The sequence below is a fragment of the Papio anubis genome, chromosome 14 (assembly GCF_008728515.1).
Source record: "Papio anubis isolate 15944 chromosome 14, Panubis1.0, whole genome shotgun sequence".
Lineage (NCBI taxonomy): Eukaryota > Metazoa > Chordata > Mammalia > Primates > Cercopithecidae > Papio > Papio anubis.
The window spans coordinates 80,032,745-80,053,503 of record NC_044989.1 but is presented as its reverse complement, the minus strand read 5'-3'; the positions used below and the strand labels follow the sequence as shown (position 1 = coordinate 80,053,503).

Genomic DNA, 20,759 nt, shown 5'->3' with positions numbered 1-20,759 from the left:
ATACTTGGAGAGAAAGCCAATTTTATGTCTGGATAACATTTTGCTAGAGACTTATAAGGATTAAAAGGTCCGAGTGAAAGCAGGGCTCTTTGAAGTGATTAGGCATGTGTTCACGGATCCCCTCAGCCACTTCAACAGAGGCCAAAAATGGAGTTGAAATTATCCAAGAAAGATCTGTAGAGGAGCCTGTTTTTCTAATGGAGTGAATCCTAGAGATGTACACAGGAAAATCACAATGTTCTTGAGACTCCTACAACGGTAGTAACACCATCAGCTTGGACTGAAATAGGCAGAAAAGGCATGAAATGCAAGAAGGCTGATGGACACTCAAAATTCTACAGGTAGGAGATGGCTGACAAGAATACCTGGTTGAAAATATGTGCAACCCTTCATGAAAATGCAGAAATAATTCTGGACTAGGCCCAGAGAGCAGATTCAAGCCACAGAGGATTATTCACAGGCCTTGAAATCTAATGGAATTTTCAAATGTAGGTTTCTACATTTCTTGAGACTAGTAACTCCTTTTTCCTTCCACTTTATCCCTTTTTATGTAGGAATGTCTGTAACTGTTATCCTATGCCTGTTCCTCCATTGCATTTTGGGAACATATAATTTGTTTTGTAGTTTCACAGCTCCACAGATGGAGAGGAACTCTGCTCAAGGACAGATTATAAACAGATCCTTAGGCATACCTAATTTAAATAATTTGGATAATGAGATTTGGGACTTTTAAGCTGATTAAATTTAGATGACATTTTGAACTTGAGTTGATGCTATGATTGATTGAGACTTTTGGAGACCTGAGAATGTGGTGAAATGTGTTTTGCGTGAAGGAAGGATCTCAATCTTTGGGAGCCAGAGGGCAAACTATGGCAGATTGAATCACGGTCCTCAAAGTAACTCCATCCTTATCCCCGGAAACTGTAAATATGTTACCTTAAATGGCAATAGGAACCTTTTTGGATGTGATTGGGTTAAGGATCTTGAGATGGGAGGATTTTTCTGGAGTATTTGGATGGACCAAACATAATCACAAGGGTCCTTATAGGAAGGAAGTAGGAGAGACCATTTTCAGAGATGGGATGCAAGGACAGAAGCAAAGGTCAGAGTGCAAGAGAAATTTGAAGATGCTACATTGCTGGCTTTGAATATAGAGAAAGGGGTCAAAGAAGTGACATAGTTTCTAGAAGCTGGGAAAAGCAAGAAAATGGATTTTCTTCTAGAGGTTCCAGAAGGAATGCAACCCAACCAATACCTTGACTAGGATATTTGACCTCTAGAATAATAAATTTGTGCTGCTTCAAACACTAAGTAGATGGGAATTTGTTATAGCAGCCACAGGACAATACAAATGCCTCTATTATAATTTGGGTAAAAAAATTCACATCCCAGGAATCTCAGAGATAAAATAGCAAAGAGTATGCTTAACAAGACACTAAAAATTAACTTATAACACTTAAAAATCCTGATGATATTTTTCTGTTGACAGTTATCTTGTGGAAATGTGACAACTGTGACAACACAAAAATGGAACATCTCATCACTCCAAGAGGATGAATTCTGCTTTGTAAACTGAAAGAAAAGTAATTCAATAAATATAGATTGCTGTTGTATAGTCAACACAGTTTTTCCTAACGGTGCATTAGCATCTGAAAGTGCAGGAGGAATGGTTTATTTAGACTTGGAATCCATTACCATAAATGAGGGCCCCCTTCACCAAGGACCCCTCTTCAATTATCTCATCAACTTAATTTCAAAAATCATACGAATAGTTTTTAAAAGCCACTTCAAATGTTATAGGGCAATGAGATTGCCCATAGTTCAGGCAGTAATATATATTCAGTAATTGGAATTATGGCATGATTTATTCTCTTTTAAGGATGTCTAAGTTCTTTTAAGAGTCAGGATATAATCACAATAGAAACACACATAACACAAAGTGGTTTCAAAGCATCCCTTACCTGTGTAACAAGTGGCTCCAACAGCCTTTCCACTGTCAGTGTCCGGATTTCCAAACTTTTGGGGTCCCATTTCAGAATGATAGGTGAAGTTGCCGAAGTCATGCTCCCTGTGGGAACACATGTTATCAGTTAGAAATAATGATCTTGGAAATAAATTGTAACATTGGTAATTCAAAACGAGTAAATCACTGAAACTTAGAACATACTGGAAGATAGCCTCTCTGATCAAACCTGGTCAAATTAGAGATGGGAAAACCAGACCAGTACACTGTGAGGTGGCAATTTTGGAATCAGATTAAAAACTGAGGTCTCCTCAGCATACTAGTGTACTTTAGGCCCGCTTCTGGGACCCAATAGCCACTGAAATATTTCATTTACTCAACAGTGAGCATGCATACCTATCTGCTATATGCTGCAAAAGATTTTGGTCTTGCCCTCAAGTAGCTAAAGGTTTAAAGTTAAAGACCGCCAAATATGGGAACAACTGTGACACATGTTGTGATTAAGAAACACAGAGAGGACTATGGGAGAGGTGAGGAAGGGGCATCGATGTCAGTCTGGAGAGAACAACAAAGAATAGCAGGAAGCAAAGTAAATCCACCAATGATTACTAGATGTAGGAACCCCTTTAAAACAAAAGTCTACTTTTTTCTTCACATCATAACTGACCCCTGAGAATATCGTACTCCTTGGGGCAAGAGTTTCAGTGCCTTAAATAAGAAAGACATCTTGCAAACTAAGTGCCAATGGTTCTAAAAATTATCTGCTACTATTTACATGCTCTCTGATTACTCACTACATTTACATTCTTGTCCCATAAAATCAGTGACTGATAAGGTTATTTATTTCACTCTAAAGCAATCCTCTCTTACCTAAGAACCACTGACATGCAGATAGCAGTCTCCACATAACAAGCAAAAAATTACAGTTCTAGACCATCCTCCCCGAAAAAAAATTATACATTCTATCAGGTGTGTGTTTCTTTCATCAAGAAATTGCTAAATACATTCTGACATCTAACCACTGGACAAGCAACCTTAGATTGTACAAACTGAATCTGAATCATTTGTTTTAATACCAACATAAATCAAAATGTCCATGTCTGTTCTTTTATTCTGAACCAATGTCCCCATTCAATTCCATCCTTATAAATCAATATAGATGATTATTTCTACTAGAATTAACACAACAAAGAAGGCCTATCACAATAGGCACTAGTAGAAATGTGCCTCTTTACTGGCTCTCCTACAGCTAAGGCTTTTGCAAATAGACCCAACCAATTTGCTTAAAAAAAAAAAAAAAAGAAGAAGAAGAGGCAAAGACACAGTGTGCTGGTATTTTAACTCTCTCCAAATGCCATGTTTTAAATAAACTGAGCATAGCAATCCAACCATACAGACCGATTTAGATTTGGGTTTCTTCATCACAACAATAGTTGGCACCGACATGCTGCCTGTCCTCCAAAAACCTAAAAACACTTTACACATTTTCCATTCACACTACCAGCTGCCACAAAGCAGCTCTGTCATATACAGAATTCTGCGGCTGGGCAACACACCTTCTCATGCCATAGAAGGATAAAGATGCCAGATGCTTCCTGCAGACACTGGGATACCTTCATCCCTACTGAAGCCAGAACTACCTACGTGATCTTAGTCCAGTACTTATGATACAGCTATTGCAAGTTTCTGGAGAAGTTCCCTGAGAACCTTTTTCAAACTCTGATGGAATCACAAGTGGCATAATAATGATGATGAACACGGAAGTTCTGTAGGAAAGCTGGATACTCAGTCATGAAATCATTGTAACATGATAGTGACAGGTACTGGGTAAGACTGCACAGAGAATTTCCATAACATGAACATGCTTGTAGACATATGCTGATAGATCAAGGAAGGCACATAAAATTACAGCTGTTCCATTATGTAACTTTTAAAACATGACACAAAAATGTTGGGGAAATCACAACAGAGACATGAATCTAGCATGCATCAAGCAGAAGTGAGGGATACTCCTCAAAGAAAGATCTCAAGCCAACGATGAGCCAAGAAGCAAGAGTTAATTAGGGCCTTCAGTCCTGAAGGTCACAGAGCCCTTATAAATCTAAAAGTAAAAGAATAATACTTCCCAGAAAAATCACTCAAATTAATTTATTCCTTTGAGGATCAATCTTTTCAGTCATTTCTTGTGACAAAGGTAAAATTCAATAGCAAAGAAAAGGTTACATGGTACTAATTTGTTGAAGTGGAAAAATAAGTCATAGAAACTTTAAATGCTGTTTTCCAGCCATGCTGTTTCTGATACAGTTGAGACTAAAACCAGGAATTCTGTCTCTACCGCATAATCTTTTCACTATTTGGTTTACTAACCACATTAGCAACAAACAAAAGGAGTGGTGGTGGGGACTGCAAAATCCCCACCTCTAAACCCACGATGTTGATATGTAAGATTCCCTTTGAGTTGCCTCTAAGGGGCATTTTAGCTTCATATCAGCTATTGAGCACAAGGTAAGAAGCTCCCCTGCCTGTGATACTTCAGCTGGTATCATCTTTACAGTTTGCTGTTTCTAGAAAATGTGTTCTCGCCCTGCTATGTCCTGCTACTTTCAAAACATTTGATTGCTTTCTGCTGTCTGTGTTAGACCTTGTAGTAGGAACAGTTTCCTTACAAAAGTCTTGGCCAATTGGAATTGCACGAAAACAGAAAAAAAAAGATTCTATTCCAAGATAGTAATCATAACCATAATCTTCTAGATTCACTCATTAATGATCTTTGCCTCCAGTGTTAAATTATGAACAAATTAGGGCAGAGAAAGCAAAAATGAGTCAAGCATCTCTAGAGCAAAAAGGGAGGCAATGGTAGTCAGAAAACAGGAATTGATGATTTGGTATGTGGCCCCTCTGACGAGCACACACAATAAGGTGACTCCTAACTGAGAATGTCATCCCACCTGTATATTCAATATTTATGAATTAGGAAGGACAGAGAAAATGCATAGGCGTTTGAGGTAGATTGGAGGATTTTTCAGTAAATAGTCATTTCCACCCCATCCTCACCTCCATGAGAAGAGAATATTTTCCTATTCCATTGCTATTGGGCTTTGGCTAAAGGGATGTTAAGAAATATGATGTGAGTAGACATTTGGAATCTGCTTACTTAGTTGGGCTTCTCCTCTGTGCTACTGCCTTCTGCCATAAGAGTCACATCTAATCTACTGGTCCAAAAAGAAAGACAGACACATGGAGCACACCTGAATCCGAGCTGCAGCTGGAGCCAAGCACAGCTAAGGTAAGCCTAGTCAGCCAACTCCCAACCCAACCATCAACACATGATCAAGAAGTAAATGCCTGCTGTTGTATGTTGCATGCCATTGAGATTTTGCCATTAACTATTAATCAGCAATAGTTAACACAATGGTATCAAATAGACTTTTGTTTAAATTGAAGCCCTGCAATTTATCAACTCTGTGATACTGTCCAATTGCCTGCCCTTTCTGAGTTCCAGTTTCCTCAAATGAAAAATCAGGATAATAAGGATTTTATAGGCTTATTGTGAGAATTAAATAAGTTAATGGATAGAAAGCATGCTAACATTTCTGGAAATATTTGTTATTATTGTTATGTTGTCATTATTTTCCCAAATTTAAATTTCCTTTTTTTTTTGCAATTCTTTATCTCTGAAGTAACAGGTAAACACTCATTAAAATAGAGATCCTGATTTGCACTCCTTTGTGTGGAACAACCAAATTGACACAAACGAGAAAACAAGAGAACAAATCAAGTGTGCAGTCTCACGAGCCCTTCATCTTTCTGAGGATAAAATGATATATAGTCTCAATTCCATCTGTGCAATTAATACAGTCTGTTTGCCCACAAAAGGAAATTTACATAAAGCAAATAAATTTTTTCTCACTGATTTGAATTCAAAGTAAAAAATCATATTTTACTTACCTTTGGTAGAGAGAATACAGACTGGATACAGTCAAAGAGTGAAAAACAAGATTGTCAATAACAAAAGACAACAAGATTGTCTTCTTCCATACAGCACAGTGTTACAAACCTATGAGAAAGCTCCCAGAATTTTAATTTCTGAGAAGAGTTTCTTCATGAAAAGTTTTAGCTGGGCACAGTGGCTCATGCCTGTAATCTCAGCACTTTGGGAGGCCGCAATGAGTGGATTGCTTTAGCCCAGAAGTTTGAGACCAGCCTGGACAACACAGTGAGACCCAATATCTACAAAAAATACAAAAATTAGGTGGGCATGGTGGCATAATATTGTAGTCCCAGCTACTCAGGAGGCTGAGGTGGGAGCATCACCTGAGCCTAGGGAGGTTGAGGCTTCAGTGAGTCATGATTGTGCCACTGCACTCCAGCCTGAGCAACAGAATGAGATCTTTTCTCCAAAATAAATAAATAAATAAAATTAAAAAGACAGAAAGAAAAGTTTTAAATTGTGTATCCATGTAAGGTAATAATATAGCCCACCTGGTAATACTTTAGATAATTTCATATTCTTTCTGTGGTGGTAAGAAAGAGGCACAGGCCAGGATGCTAGCAGCCATTTGTCACTCATAATAGAAAATACAAAACCTGACACAAAAGAAAAGTCAGAGTAAAACGAGCTCCTCTATGAAGCAACCAAGGGTTAAGGGGCTTGTTTCCTTGGACAGTGTCCTGATAAGTAGAATCGGACTCGAGTTCCCATACCCCAAGGAATGCCTTCAAATGCCAGATATGTTAATGCAATGCATCATTCACTGCAGAAATTCCCCTTTTCAAACCTTCCTGGAAAATGTCTTTGGAATTCTCTGCCTCACCTTTCTAAGTTATCCCCATTCTTTCTACTGTTCTTTCACATCGCGATAGTCCAGGATGCTTTCCATTTGCCAGGGGGACCACCCAAACCTGCTTTCTCTCCACGAAGCTCCAGCTTCAGATTCTCCTCATGATTTTTTTTTCTTCACCAACACTGAGCACTACTGCCATCAAACTCCACGAAGTTTTATTATGTGATAGGCTAGCTTTAGTTGATACAAATTCAGAAGTTAACGACTAATAATGCCTGTCATTATCAGAGAGCTGTGGAGATAATTCACCTGCCTCTGCACGTATGATGTTGAGTCAGTTACATTACCAAAACTTCAGTTTCATTGTTTGTAAAACAAGGATGGTGATAGCATTATATTATTAAAAGATTTGTTCTGCAAATCGGTGGAATAATTACACATGCAAAAGTTATGGTTTTTCTTCTTTGCAATGTTGTCTACATGAATATCATCCTAACCCTCAAGACACCAACTGGGGTAGGGATGCCACTGGAAAATCTCACAAGACAAGATGCCTGAAAAAACAGATGTACTGAGAAAGGGAGAGAGATGAGATAAGGTGAATTTTCTAAATTTCCTCAGCATTTCAAGAATCAAGTCTGAAAACCTTGAATTGCTTTTTTTTCTGCCTTTTTTGCATTTATTTCTTTAAATTTCTCCCCTATTTAGGGTGGTTGGCAGGTATTATTAGTACCGAGTCTCCTGTACATTAAATTGCTTTTTCCATGAGTAAAATAATATGGGCTAATGAGCTTTTACTATTATCTCCCATTTATCAATAAAGGAACTACAGTATAAAACAGTTAAGAAAGTTGCTCATGGTCATAAAACTTGAACCTTGGCTGGGTGCGATTGCTCATGTCTGTAATCCCAGTTCTTTGGGAGGCTGAGGTGGGAAGATTGCTTGAGTCCAGAAGTTTGAGACTAGTCTGGGCAACAATGATGAAACCCCATCTCTACAAAAAAACAATACAAAAATTAGCTGGGCGTAGTGGCATGCACCTGTAGTCCTACCTACTCCAGAGGCTGAAGTGGGAAGATGGCCTGAGCCCAGGAGGCAGGGGCTGCAGTGAGCCGAGATCATGCCATTGCACTCCAGTCTGGGTGTTAGAGTAAAACCTCACCTCAAAAAAAAAAAAGAAAAAACTTGAACCTAAATTGTCTTGACTTCAGAGTTTATGCTCAAAACCACTCTGGTGTACTGCTTCTAGAAAAAATCCCAAGGCTTAGTTACACCATGGAGCTTCTCAATCATGGGAGAACACAGAGGTAAGGACACAAATTTAAAAATGAGGAGCCAGCCATTTCTGGAGAATGAGAGAAGAGGCAAGAGAGAGAGAGAAAGAATGTTAGACTAGATGAGGGAGACACCAACAGCAGGTGTTCTAATACATGCATGGGGCTCATGGGCAACGTGGCTGCTTTTCCTGGTGAGACAGAGCAGGTCTAGAGGTCAGTTTCCCCAAGTTGCCATTGGTCTTACGTGGTGAGAGTAGGATGCTGGCTGTAAAGCTGGGTCAGCTAGTGAGCAACACAGGTGCCTGGTAAAGTCAAGAGAAGGAACCTGTGAGGTGTAATACAAAGTAGACAAAATTTTGGCCCAGTGACCTCAGCGCCCTTGTGTTATGCTTGTAAATATCTTATATTACATGATCAAGGGGATTTTACAGATGCGATTAAGGTTACCAATCAGTAGCCTTTAAAATAGGGAAATTATCCCGAAGTATCTGGGTAGAACCAATGTAATCACGTGAGCCCTTAAAAAGCGGATTTTTTGGCCGGGCACGGTGGCTCACGCCTGTAATCCCAGCACTTTGGGAGACTGAGGCGGGAGGATCACGAGGTCAGGAGTTCAAGACCAGCCTGGCCAACATATTGAAACCCCGTCTCTACTAAAGATAACAAAAAAATTAGCCAGGTGTGGTGGTGGCCACCTGTAACCCCAGCTACTCGGGAGGCTGAGGCAGGAGAATTGTTTGAACCCAGTAGGCAAAGGTTGCAGTGAGCCAAAATCATGCCATTGCACTCCAGCCTGGATGACAGGGCGAAACTCCATCTCAAAAAAAAAAAAAAAAAATCAGATCATTCTCCTGGCTATCGGTGGAAGAGAACATGATAGAGATACAGCAGAAAAGGATGCAGGATGGGTAGGGCTAAGGGAAAAGGCAGAGGAATTTGAACTGAGAAAAACTTAACCTAGTTGCTAGAGGGGCCACATAAAAAGCATGGAAAAGAATATGAGTGGCCTCTGGGAGCTGAATGAGTTCTGACTGAAAGTCAGCAAAGAAATGGGGGTCTCAGTTCCACAACCACGTGGAACTGAATTCAGTCACCAACCTAAATGAGGTGAGAAATTAATTCTTCTCCAGCGCCTCCAGTAAGGAACACAGCCCTATCAAGTTACCAAGTTACTTGATGTTTATCAAGTTAAACATACTAAGTTTGTGGTAACTTTTTTACTGCAGCAATAGGAAACAAATACAAATAGTTCTCAGATTTGTGTGTCCATGACAATCACCTAGAGGCCATGCTAACACACAACTTCTCAGACCCACCACAAGAGTTTCTGATTCATTAGGTCTGGAGTGGGTTGGAGAATTTTCATTTGTGACAAGTTTCCAGAGGATGCTGCTGCTGCTGGTTCAGGAATGACACTTTAAGAACTACTGTTGTAATCAGGAACCATCACCACACATGCCAGTGGGGAAGTAGTTATCAGGAAGATATGATATATCTCTGCTCAGACCAGATGACCAGTAAGAACAACATCTCTTTATTTGGGGACCATAAAACTAAGTCTTCCAACTTCCCTATATGTTATCTGAACTATGACCGTGGTTCTAATTTTCTGTTGATATTTTTTTGAGATGGAGCCTTGCTCTGTCGCCAGGCTGGAGTGAAGTGATGCGATCTAGGCTCACTGCAACCTCCACCTCCCCAGTTCAAGCGATTCTCCTGCCTCAGCCTCCCAAGTAGCTGGGACTACAGGCGTGCACCACCACGCCTAGCTAATTTTTTATTTTTATTTTTAGTAGAGGCAGAGTTTCACCGTGTTGGCCAGCATGGTCTCGATCTCTTGACCTCGCGATCTGCCCGCTTCGGCCTCTCAAAGTGCTGGGATTACAGGCATAGCCACCATGCCCGGCCTGTTAATTATTTTTTTAAAGTACCTCTAGGATGTGGATACTCTATTGTAAGAGGAGCTATTCTGGAGCTGAAGAGAGTACCTGTGTGTGTGTATCACAGATAGGAGCAGAAGTTAAGGAATGAAAAACAAGAGAAATCTTTTGTTTATTATCTACATATCTCTAGAAAGTAAAAGGCATCCTGGCTCCCACGAGAATACACTCTGCCGTGACAATACCATGTCCAAATGGAGGTGGGGGGAGAATGGCATTTGTCACTCTTCCTGGTGCTACCATGTGTATGAAAATTGCCTGCTCTGGTGGCCAAACTATGGGAAAGCCCTGCATCTTATCTTCCTCCATTAACTCTGCTCAATTCAAGCTCATTTCCCCTAACTTTGACTATAACGAGGTAGTATATCACCCATCACTATTCTTTACATAATAACCATTCAAAGCCCTGGCTCAGTGAACTGAGAAGTGACCCAAGATGCAAGCTGCTGCTGTAATTACAGGATCTGTCACCCCTTTTATTCAAAATTGAAGTGATATTCAATGTCTAAGTAGTTTTTGCTATTTGCAGTGAAGGCAGGGTGGGGTGAGGGTATCTGCTATTGCTAAAGTGTAGTTCAGCACTTTCCTCAAATATTACAATATTTGCAAGACCTCTATTTTTGGTAAACCTATACCTTTTAACAAAACACTCAAATGCTGATGAACAAAAATATCATTCTAATAATTTGAAAATATTACTTAATAATAATCAATGTCAAAGCATAAATGCATATCCTTTTCAGAATCTCCTTTTTCTTCTACCCAAATAAACAAAATGTTACCAAAAATATATAAACGAAGAAAGCTCCAAAGCCTCAAGTCCTTCAAGGTGGTAAGTTGAGACTAATAATATATGGCCTAGAGTTTGCTGATTAAAAAGAAATAACCATGCCCATATCTCACTGAAATGGGTTTTTATACTTACAATAGCACACTCATAAAATTGAATACTATGTGCCAATTTTATAGAAATTCGCCACTCCTGGAGTATGCTAATAGAAAGTCAGTAATTTGAAATTGAAAATAAAATTTAGTATCTGTCAAATTCATTTCCTTGCTTTTCACCGCATTCATAGTCTTATCATTTTAATTCATTTTGGAAACATACACAGACTCAGCCTACTCCTAAATTATGGGTTGTTTTCCACTTGAGTGTGAACCTATGTGATATCCAGGTAAGTAGGATTTACTCTATATGCCATGCAAGGTGTCCAGTGTCCCATCAAGGACTCAAGTTGTCTAAATGAAATTTCTTAACTAATTTAGGTTAACATTTTTCAACTTGCTTACTATCCTTCAGCAACACCACAATTCATATTTGGACAGTAGATTCCAACAACTGAAAATCAGAACTGTTAGTATTCCAGGTAACGTATCTTGAGGAATTATCTTTATAGTCCAAAAGTAACTAAATTATTTGATAGGAACATAGCTTTTTTGGCAATTAATTTATTCTCTGTTCTTCTGCCTATCAATTAGAATTTCATATGCATTAACTGCATATCTCAAATCTTCATCAGAATCTCATTTCATATTTAGATTATAGCAAAATAGCTATCAAACTGCCTTCCTTTAGTCTCACTGTATAATTTAGCCCAAACTAATTATCCTAAACATGAAAACCAAAACAACCGCTTAATTCTCTTTTCCAACAAGCCCCAGTTCCTCTTTGTAACCAGGCAGATATTCCATTTTCTGATCCTGCTCTACTGATCTTATCTCTTTAACAAAAGTCTTCTGCTCTGATCAGGTTACATTACAACACATGGTACATGCCTCTTCCTAAAGTTTCTACCTAGGACACCTTCCTTCTCATCCTCCAATATCCAAATACTGACATCTTCAACTTGCACCTTCTTCATAATCCCTGTATTTACAGTCAGTAACAGAAGATCTTAACATTTTTCTTAACTGGCTCATTAAGAAATTGACATTAGTTTGACATAACCCACCAGGTTATAAACTCATTATGACATAAATTCAGTTTTTCATTTATTTTCTCTCATCTGTAGGATAGAGTAGAGAGTTAGGCCCTTCATAAATGTTGTTGATTAAATGTGAACTTACGACATATCCAAATATTTATCTGTAATTTTCAATTAACAATTCTTTATCTTTTCAATTGTGGGGCTATTTCCTAGAGAATAACAGCTTTTAAAATATCTTTCAGATATATTTTTAGACATATTCTTTGTTCAGTACTTCCCCAGACCCTGAAAACACATGACATTTTGGTATTATTTAGAGAACATAATTTATATTTCAGGTTTACTTTTACTTATGTATTTCAGAAAAATGTATAGTACATATTAGAAGAGGATACTAGTTTATTTAACATGTTAAATTGTGCCCCATTTTTGTTCAGGAAAAAGTAACTTTGAGACTAGTGATATTTGATTCAGTTCTGATTTCCACATGAGTAACTTTGGGCAAAGTATAGTAGCCCACAATGCCTCCTAGGAAGTTTTCCTTCTCATTGACTCAAATTCCATTTTGTCTTCAAGGTCCTCTCAGGTTCCAACCTCTTTACGAAGTCTCCCTGTTTACAAAAGCCCTAGTGACTTTTCTTTTCTCTGAATTCCACTAGTATTTAGAATGACTACCATATAATACATGATTCGAATACAAGTTGCCTGTGTTGTTATCTATTCGATTTCCCTAAGTTTTGTGTTCTCTAATGCATTCAGGAACAGAGACTCTTTGCTTTCACAGTGATTAGCAGTGTTGGGCATTACTCAAAATGCTATGAGTACTCATGAGTTTGATTCTTTGTCAAGTTCAAGTTTCTCTCTCTCTCTCTCTCTCTCTCTCTCTCTCTCTCTCCCTTTCCACACACACACACACACACACACACACACAATTATAGTTAAACTATAATGCAAATGTTCTGATGCAGAAAAGAGATTTTTTACTGAATGCACCACTTTAGTTGCTACAGACCTGGAAAAAAAAGTAAGTTTTCTCCTTCAGAATGCCTTCAATATTCTCTTTTTAAAATGTAGCTTTCATTTTGTTACTAGAGTCATTTGAGTTATACTAAAACTAATCCTTTTGATCCCAACCCAAATTTCCTACAATAGTTACCACAATATAATTTGAATCCCATTCCACAAGGCATTGAAAACCTTGAAAACCCTCAAATTATAACCAAGTCGTACAAAAGTTAATTTTTTAAAGTAATTTTCATATTAAGATATCTTTACTTAGAAGTTAGACAACAAATTTTAAAAGAAAAAAAAACCTTTAATGAGGACTTATGTCCAAAATGCATTAGAAACTCAAATTTAATTAGTGTCTTTAAATAATTTATATAAATAAATTTTACTTTTAATGCAAGAGTCTAATGCTTCTCAATTATTTCTGTGAAAGCCTCTGATATTCTAGCAGAAAAGTGCAATCCCATAATGCATTATTAAATAAAAGTTTTCTGTCTCTTCCTTCATTCAGTTATCCATCCATCATTCATTCAATGCCTATATACTAACTACCCACTGTGTGCAAGCTCCAGTTAGGTGATGTGGAAAACATTAAAGTGAATTAGACATGTTTAATATTGATTAGAGAGATGAGCTTTGTTCTGACTCATCAGATTGTAAAAGCAGTGCCCATTCACCAAGAGGGGAGCCCTCAGAGAATGAGCTCTGCCAGGGATGGGCATCTCTGGGATCATTAAATCAGTTCATTTCAACTTGGCATTTAGATCAGGCAGTAGAGAGGTAACCAATGGCAGCTCCAAATTTTGAGTGTCTTGATGGAGCCATGTTAAGTAGTTTGTGCAACACAGTAAAGGGGAAATAATCAATGATCTTTTGAATTGCTGCCAGAAAAAAATGCAGGAAACAAATTAACCAAGACTATGAAAAGGCATTCAAGTAACTCTAGGATGGAGAGTCAAGAAGACAAAGTAATCATGATATAAAGAAAGAAATGCAGATATTTAAGAGCTATTTTCAACAGTTAAGTGGTTATAAAAACACTTAATTAGTACCTAAGGACTTGAATTTTCAAAGCAAGCTCTAGTGAATTATTATGTTTTATTTTAAAAGTCAAAGTTAAATCCACACATGTACTGGTGAGTTAAAAATGAATTAAGTAGCAGAAACTCATAGGGAAATTATTTAAGCCTAATAGACCTGCCTCATGCAGTTTCCTATGTCATAGACTGGCTGATTCACTAGATCTAAAGTAAACAGGTACTGCTTTGCGTCCAGTGGCAGCTACACTAAATGGAAAATAATTCTCCTGCATTGTGTAAGCCTTGCCCCTTTCAATTGAATTATGAGTCTCAAAAGGTCATAACACATTACAGCAATTATATTTGCTTAGAAGTCTTTCACAGTGAGGATTGATATTTCAGCACAAGTTGTGTTCAGTATATATATTCCTTAGTAAATCATCTTATTAAGCTTTCGATACAGAAAATCGTATGTAAAAAAGAGAAACAATAACCTAGCTTTCCTTCTGGTCATCTGTGGGATTTAATTTTGTATTTATGAGCCAAAAACTACCTCAGGTAATATGCTTTTGTAAATATAAAAAAATGAATCTACCATGGCTTTAGGAAATGCGAATGAGGCCCTGTTAATTTTGTACATCTCAAGATAGTATAATCCTTTCCATTAATTTCATGATATTTACATTTCACAACATCGATTTCACTGAACACTACAGGCCACTGGCCAAAGTTTATTATAATTATCAATAGTTTCATGTTGCTATCATCAAGTCCTAGTATGCTGGAGTGAATGGGAGTCCTTGATCAATCACTAAGAGTGAGAACATGTGTATAAGACAGTCATGGAGGAAGGCACTAACACATGCTGAGCGCACTGTCTAAGCAGTTACTGTTCAGGCACTTGACCTATGTTACCTTACGCAATCTTCACACTGCTGTCAGGTCAATACTGATGGTATCCCAATTTTACCCATAAGAGAACTAAAGCTTGCTTTTCCAAGGTTAATGGAATTCAACCAAAGTTTACTCCAAATCTGATTTTTTCCAAGATACAATTCAACTTCCTGAAATGTGTTCAATATGTTATTTCATGGGTGGTAAGTCTTGTGGGGCAGAACAGGCTAAGAAAATACACAGCTTCAAGAAACTTCACAGAAATATGTGGATAATAAATCCTTAATGTATTGTTTAAGGTAACTGAGTGTTTCGGGACCATTTTTGACCTTTCAGTTTGTCAGAGAAGACTAGACCTTTGTAACATGCATCTCTTGTTACCACTCTGAAGATAAAAGTGAACACATAATGGATCTAATCCAATATGGAAGGTATTTGTTTCCTGCAAGTTCAAAAAAGCATCAAATAGCTCAATACCTGTGGGCATCAGCCATAGTCATTCTAAGGTGACCAGAATCACCTCAGGTGACACATCTACAAATGTATGAAACTATCTGTTTCTACCCTTATCTCCTTCCCAATTGTCTTATTAGAAGATGGGGCTTGGTTCTTCTTTCCGGCATCCCATCCCTTCCTGCCTCCTGACTAAGGCCTCATTCCATCAATTGTACTCTCTCTTCTGTATCCTCAATTTCACCCCTTTTCTGGCTCTTTCCAGGCAGTGGAAAGTATTGTCCAATTAAAAAAGTAAAATACAAAATAAAAAATATATATATATCCTTCACCATCCTACTCCTCACTTGACATTCCATACTTCCCTTCTCCTTCATGGCCTAGCTTCTTGAAAGTGTAGTCTATAATGCCTGTTCCACTTCCTCACTACCTACTCATTCCCCATCCCACAACAATCTGGCTTCTGCCCTCGCCATTCCACTGAAATTAGCCTTGCAAAATTACAAATGATCTTCTAGTTACTTAATTCAATGGACATCATGTGATTTCCCAGCTTATATACTAAAATTAGAAAGGTGTGGGGAAGATTATCATGGTCTCGGGGAAGAATGACAAGGAAATTTATGCAGCATCCAATATTTTTATAGTATGAACTCATTTTGTTATATATAGACATATATCTGGATATAGAGAATATATTTGCATATAGAAGAAGTCTGGAAAAATACACATCAAAATTTTAACAGTAGTTATGCTGGGCGGTGGGATTTAGGGTTATTCTTAAATTATTCAAAATTATATATATTTTTCACCTTATACATTGATATATATATTCTAGTTACATAATGATCACACATTCCTTATCTAAATAAAAATCAATAAGTATATCATCTCAAAACACCCAGGGTCCTCTTTTAAAATCTTATCTTATTTGATAACATAGAAATATTTGACAATGTTGTTGTTTCTTTTGTTTCAAGAATACCACACTCTCCTGGTCTTCCTGTGCCCTCTTAACATCTTATTCTTAGTCCTCTTTGTACCCTCTTCTTCTAGACCCATGCCCTTCATGTTTCTGCTTTGAACTCCATCACTGTGTCTCATCTCTCTCTGCTCTAGTGCCTGTGTGGTCTCATTCATGTCAGTGTCTTACTTTATGCTGAAAACTCCCACATCGATTTCTTTAGCTCAGTGCTCCTTCCTGGGTTCCAGCCTCCTATATACAACGCGTTACTAGGTTTCCAAGCACTTCAAAATGAACAGGCTTAAAAGTGAACTCATCTTTCCACAACATTGGTCCAACTCCTGTGGTCATATGTCAATGAATAGTACTACTATATATCGGCCTGGTACGGTGGCTCACGCCTGTAATCCCAGCACTTGGGGAGGCTAAGGCAGGCGGATCACCTGAAGTCAGGAGCTTGACACCAACCACCTTGGCCAACACGTTGAAACCCCGTCTCTACTAAAAATACAAAATTTAGCTGGGCGTGGTGGCGGGCGCCTGTAATCCAGCTACTCGGGAGGGTGAGGCAGGAAAATTGCTTGAACCTGGGAGGTGGAGGTTGCAGTGAGCCGAGATCATGCCACTACACTCCAGCCTGGGTGACAAGAGTGAAACTCCATCTCAAAAAATAAAAAAGAAGAGGAAGAAGAACTATCATGTATCAAGCCCTGTCAGAAATGCAGTAGTCATTTATTTTTTATTTTTATTTTTTTTTCCGTGAGGGATTCTAGCTCTGTCACCCAGGCTGGAGTGCAGTGGCACGATCTTGGCTCACTGCAAGCTCTGCCTCCCTGGTTCATGCCATTCCCCTGCCTCAGCCTCCCAAGTAGCTGGGACTACAGGCGCCTGCCACCAAGCCCAGCTAATTTTTTTGTATTTTTTAGTAGAGACGGGGTTTCACCGTGTTAGTCAGGATGGTCTCGAATTCCTTTCCTTTCTCTTATCTCCTACAATAAAAAGTTCAAGTCTAATAAATTCTGTCAGCACCTGATTCACAACCATCTCTTCTTTCTCTCCCCACCACTGCTGCCTTAATCAAGGCCCTTGGCATTTCTTTATTAGATTATTGAAACAGCCTCTTGACTTGTCATGTTGCCTTCAGTCTTACTCCCTCTAATCCCTTCTTTATCCCACAGCCATAATGGTTTTCGCAAATAGGAATGACATCATGTCACTATCCCATTGAATAGCCTCTGATGACTCCCACTGCCGAAGAATAAAGTTCTAAATATATTAACTGTACCCCAGTACAGTCCCATTACTCAGTATTTGCCAATTGTGCATCTTAAGTCTTTGTGAACTCTAGACCTAGTGAACTGCCAGCTGTTCTCCAAACATCCCATATTCTCCCATTCCTCTAAGACTTTTCTTGTGTCATTCCTTCCATAGGCCTGCTTCATCCCTGTTTTCCTTACATGACTCACTTTGGTTATGCTTTGAGACTCAACTCAGGCGTCACTTCTTGACCTTTTCAATGTCACCCTCGATCTTATAGGACACAATGTTTCCCTCAATTGTGCCATAAATCTCACTCTATTTTAATCATTCGGCTCATTCTCTTTCACACTAGAATACTTAGATCCTTGAGGATGGAACAGTGAATTTGATATGTTTGAATAAACACATAAGTAAATGATGGGCATTAAGGGAGCAGCCCCTTCCAAACTGAATGAACTATATGAGGGAGATGTAAAATGAGGTCTTCTGAACAAACCTATCCACAAAATAGTACAGTATCATTCTCCAAAAGTCACTACAATAAATACAGCTGCATCTAAAGGTATCTGTTCAACCCCAGTACTGACAGCTTAAAGAGCTCAACATTCAAGAATAGCTCCAGGAAAAAAAAATCAGAACCTGAGTCAGAGCCATCCCTACTGATAAGCATAAGGTCTCTTGCAGGCATTTTGCTGCAGGAATACCATGATGTAATTCAGGGAACACAGCAAAACAAAGTGGGAAAACCAGCTTCTAGTTATATCTGTATCTCCCAGCCACCAAAATTATTCTCTTGACAAATCACCTGCTCCATCTGAAACTGTAGGGCAGCAACTTTATGAGCTTAAAAGAATCCATCGGTCTTCTGTATTCCCTTTAGCACTAAAATGATTATATCATTTCAGTGAAAATGCTTTTCAGCAAATTATTTTCAACTCTTGTAATATAAACCAGATTCTATACTAACTATGTATAATTAGCTGGGGTTTATTTGAGAGGTTCCTTAAGGACTGCTAAGTGATGTTTGTTAAGCAAGTTCAAACACTCTTTCATATACTGGTTTTACTGACCTCGCAGAAGGTGAGCATAGGCTCTGTGATGGTTCTTCAACAATAGAGATGGATGGCCTGTCATCAGTGGGTAGAATGTTGGTCTACACTCCTCCCTCTCCTCTGACCAAAGATAGGTGGAATGAAATGTTCCCTTGGACTACTTGGGAAACAGAGGGAAACAAATGGACTCAAATACCATCTAAGACAGAATTATATTTGAGTGTAATTTAGTTAACATGGAAAACAATGCATCTCACAGACATCCTTCTTCACTCACCTCTCAAAGCCGCCTGCTCTTTCTTACCCATGTAATCACAGCTCATTCAAATATTGGTCATCTACAGGTATAGGTTAAGGCTGAATCTGTCTCTCCAGGCTAAGGAGGAGAATCATAATTATCCTATGTAAAATATATGGGATCTTTTCCTTTTTCCATTTTTTTTTTTAAATTCACATTTGGAGATGCAGCCAAACAAGATGTGCTGGTAACTCAGCTGGAGACTTCTGGGAAAGGTTTTCCTGGAATATATGGACATGTCCTTCTCCCCTGTGCACTGTTGTAAGTAGGCATGACACTGTTCCATCTATCTGAGACTATGAGGGGAGATAATGACAACAAGTGAGAATAACAGAGTAGAAGGATGAAAAGTGCTTATGTCTCTTATGACAATCACACATTAAATCAACCAAGACTGAAACCACCCTATCTTTAGAAACAGCAAATATGATTTCATATTATTTGCAGCCCCAAACCCTCCTAACTAACATAATACTACTGACTGTTTTTCAAATAGCATTCTTTGTGTTCAGATTGATGGACTTGCGGAACTTATGAAGGGATTGGCAAACTACAGCCCACAGTGCAAATCTGCCCAGCACTCACTTTTGTAAATAAAGTCTGTATTGGAAGACAGCTACTCTTTTTCATGTCATCTATACTGTAGTTGCTTTTTCACCAAAATAGCCGAGTTGAGTAATTGAGACAGAGACTGCATGGCCCACACATATGAATATTTATTATCCACCTCTACAGAAACATTTTGCTGGTTCTTATTCTGAATCAGTGGATTTCAGGTAGGGGCTGTATTACTCACATAATATTTTCCAGGGGCCATTTTGGATGTCCCAATCACTGTGAAGTAATTAAAAGGCCAGCGTTGTTTAATGTTCAAGTCCCACATAACAATGAATATTCTCACTCAAAATACCAATAGTGATCCTACTGAAAAATACTACTCATAATCAATATAATAACCCATAGCATAACTTGGGCCTTGGGCCACACGAATTGCTTTTTACATTATACCTACTACCATGGCAAATGTAGGTCTGGTAGATCTATTAGCATAGGCAAATGGCAATCTAGAAGCATTGAACTATAAAAACATTATTGATCCTCATTAGCCATTTGTTGATAAACAGAAAAAATATATTTATTGTTACTTTAGAGGATTTTTTTTCATTAAAATTTTCTGGTTAGGGGTTTATACAAACTGAATATTCCAAGCTCTGTTCTAAAATATAAGTTGTTTATGCACACAATTTTTATCAAGGAATATTTTATTTTATACTCATGAATTTTTAAGTGCTTTTTACTTTCAGTTTTACAGAGTGATTATAATTTCTTTGGAGTTCTTTTTATGTTAAGCAGTATTTATAAATAATGATAATTATTCTAATTTCTGCTTTAATAAAAAGACTTTAAAATATTTTATTGGAATGGACTAAATTTGCCTCACTATGGGATTTGCATTTGAAAGAAAGACAAAAGATGTGCATCTAAAACCACTGCGACTGTTTCACAATCAAGAAATATATACCCTTAAATATATAGTCTGCTAAAATATATGAAAATTATAGGGATTTTAAAATATGTGAATTGCCTTCAATTTAAGGAATATAAAACAAATCTATCCTCAATGGAATAAACCATTAAGTCCAAAAAGTCATAATTCACCTGGAATTGTTAATTTCATACAGAGCTTGCAATACTAATAACCATGAAAGCAAGGGTGAGGCATGTTTCAGTAAGACAACGAGGTGAAGGACAAGTGGTTTGGTCCTTTACAAAATAATCAAATGGCACTTCAGCTTTTCAGATTTTAACTATTTACTTTTTTCTGCTTTAGAAAGTATACATGGTGATAAGAGGAAAGCATTTGGGTGCTCTAAACTTCATGTTGCAAATATTATTCCAGTTTATTCAATCCTTTTTT

At 38.0% G+C, this 20,759-nt stretch overlaps 1 protein-coding gene across 6 annotated transcripts in view; it reads right to left on the bottom strand.

The window, feature by feature from the left end:
* CTNNA2 (catenin alpha 2) overlaps positions 1-20,759 on the bottom strand; it is a 1,322,067-nt gene that overhangs the window by 1,015,201 nt on the left and 286,107 nt on the right. For all 6 annotated transcript variants that reach the window (XM_021925274.2, XM_021925278.2, XM_021925277.2 and 3 more), the window contains exon 2: positions 1,962-2,068. In XM_021925274.2, coding sequence (XP_021780966.1) covers positions 1,962-2,063 — 102 coding nt within the window. In that variant the 5' untranslated portion in view covers positions 2,064-2,068. The remainder of the gene's footprint in view (positions 1-1,961; positions 2,069-20,759) is intronic.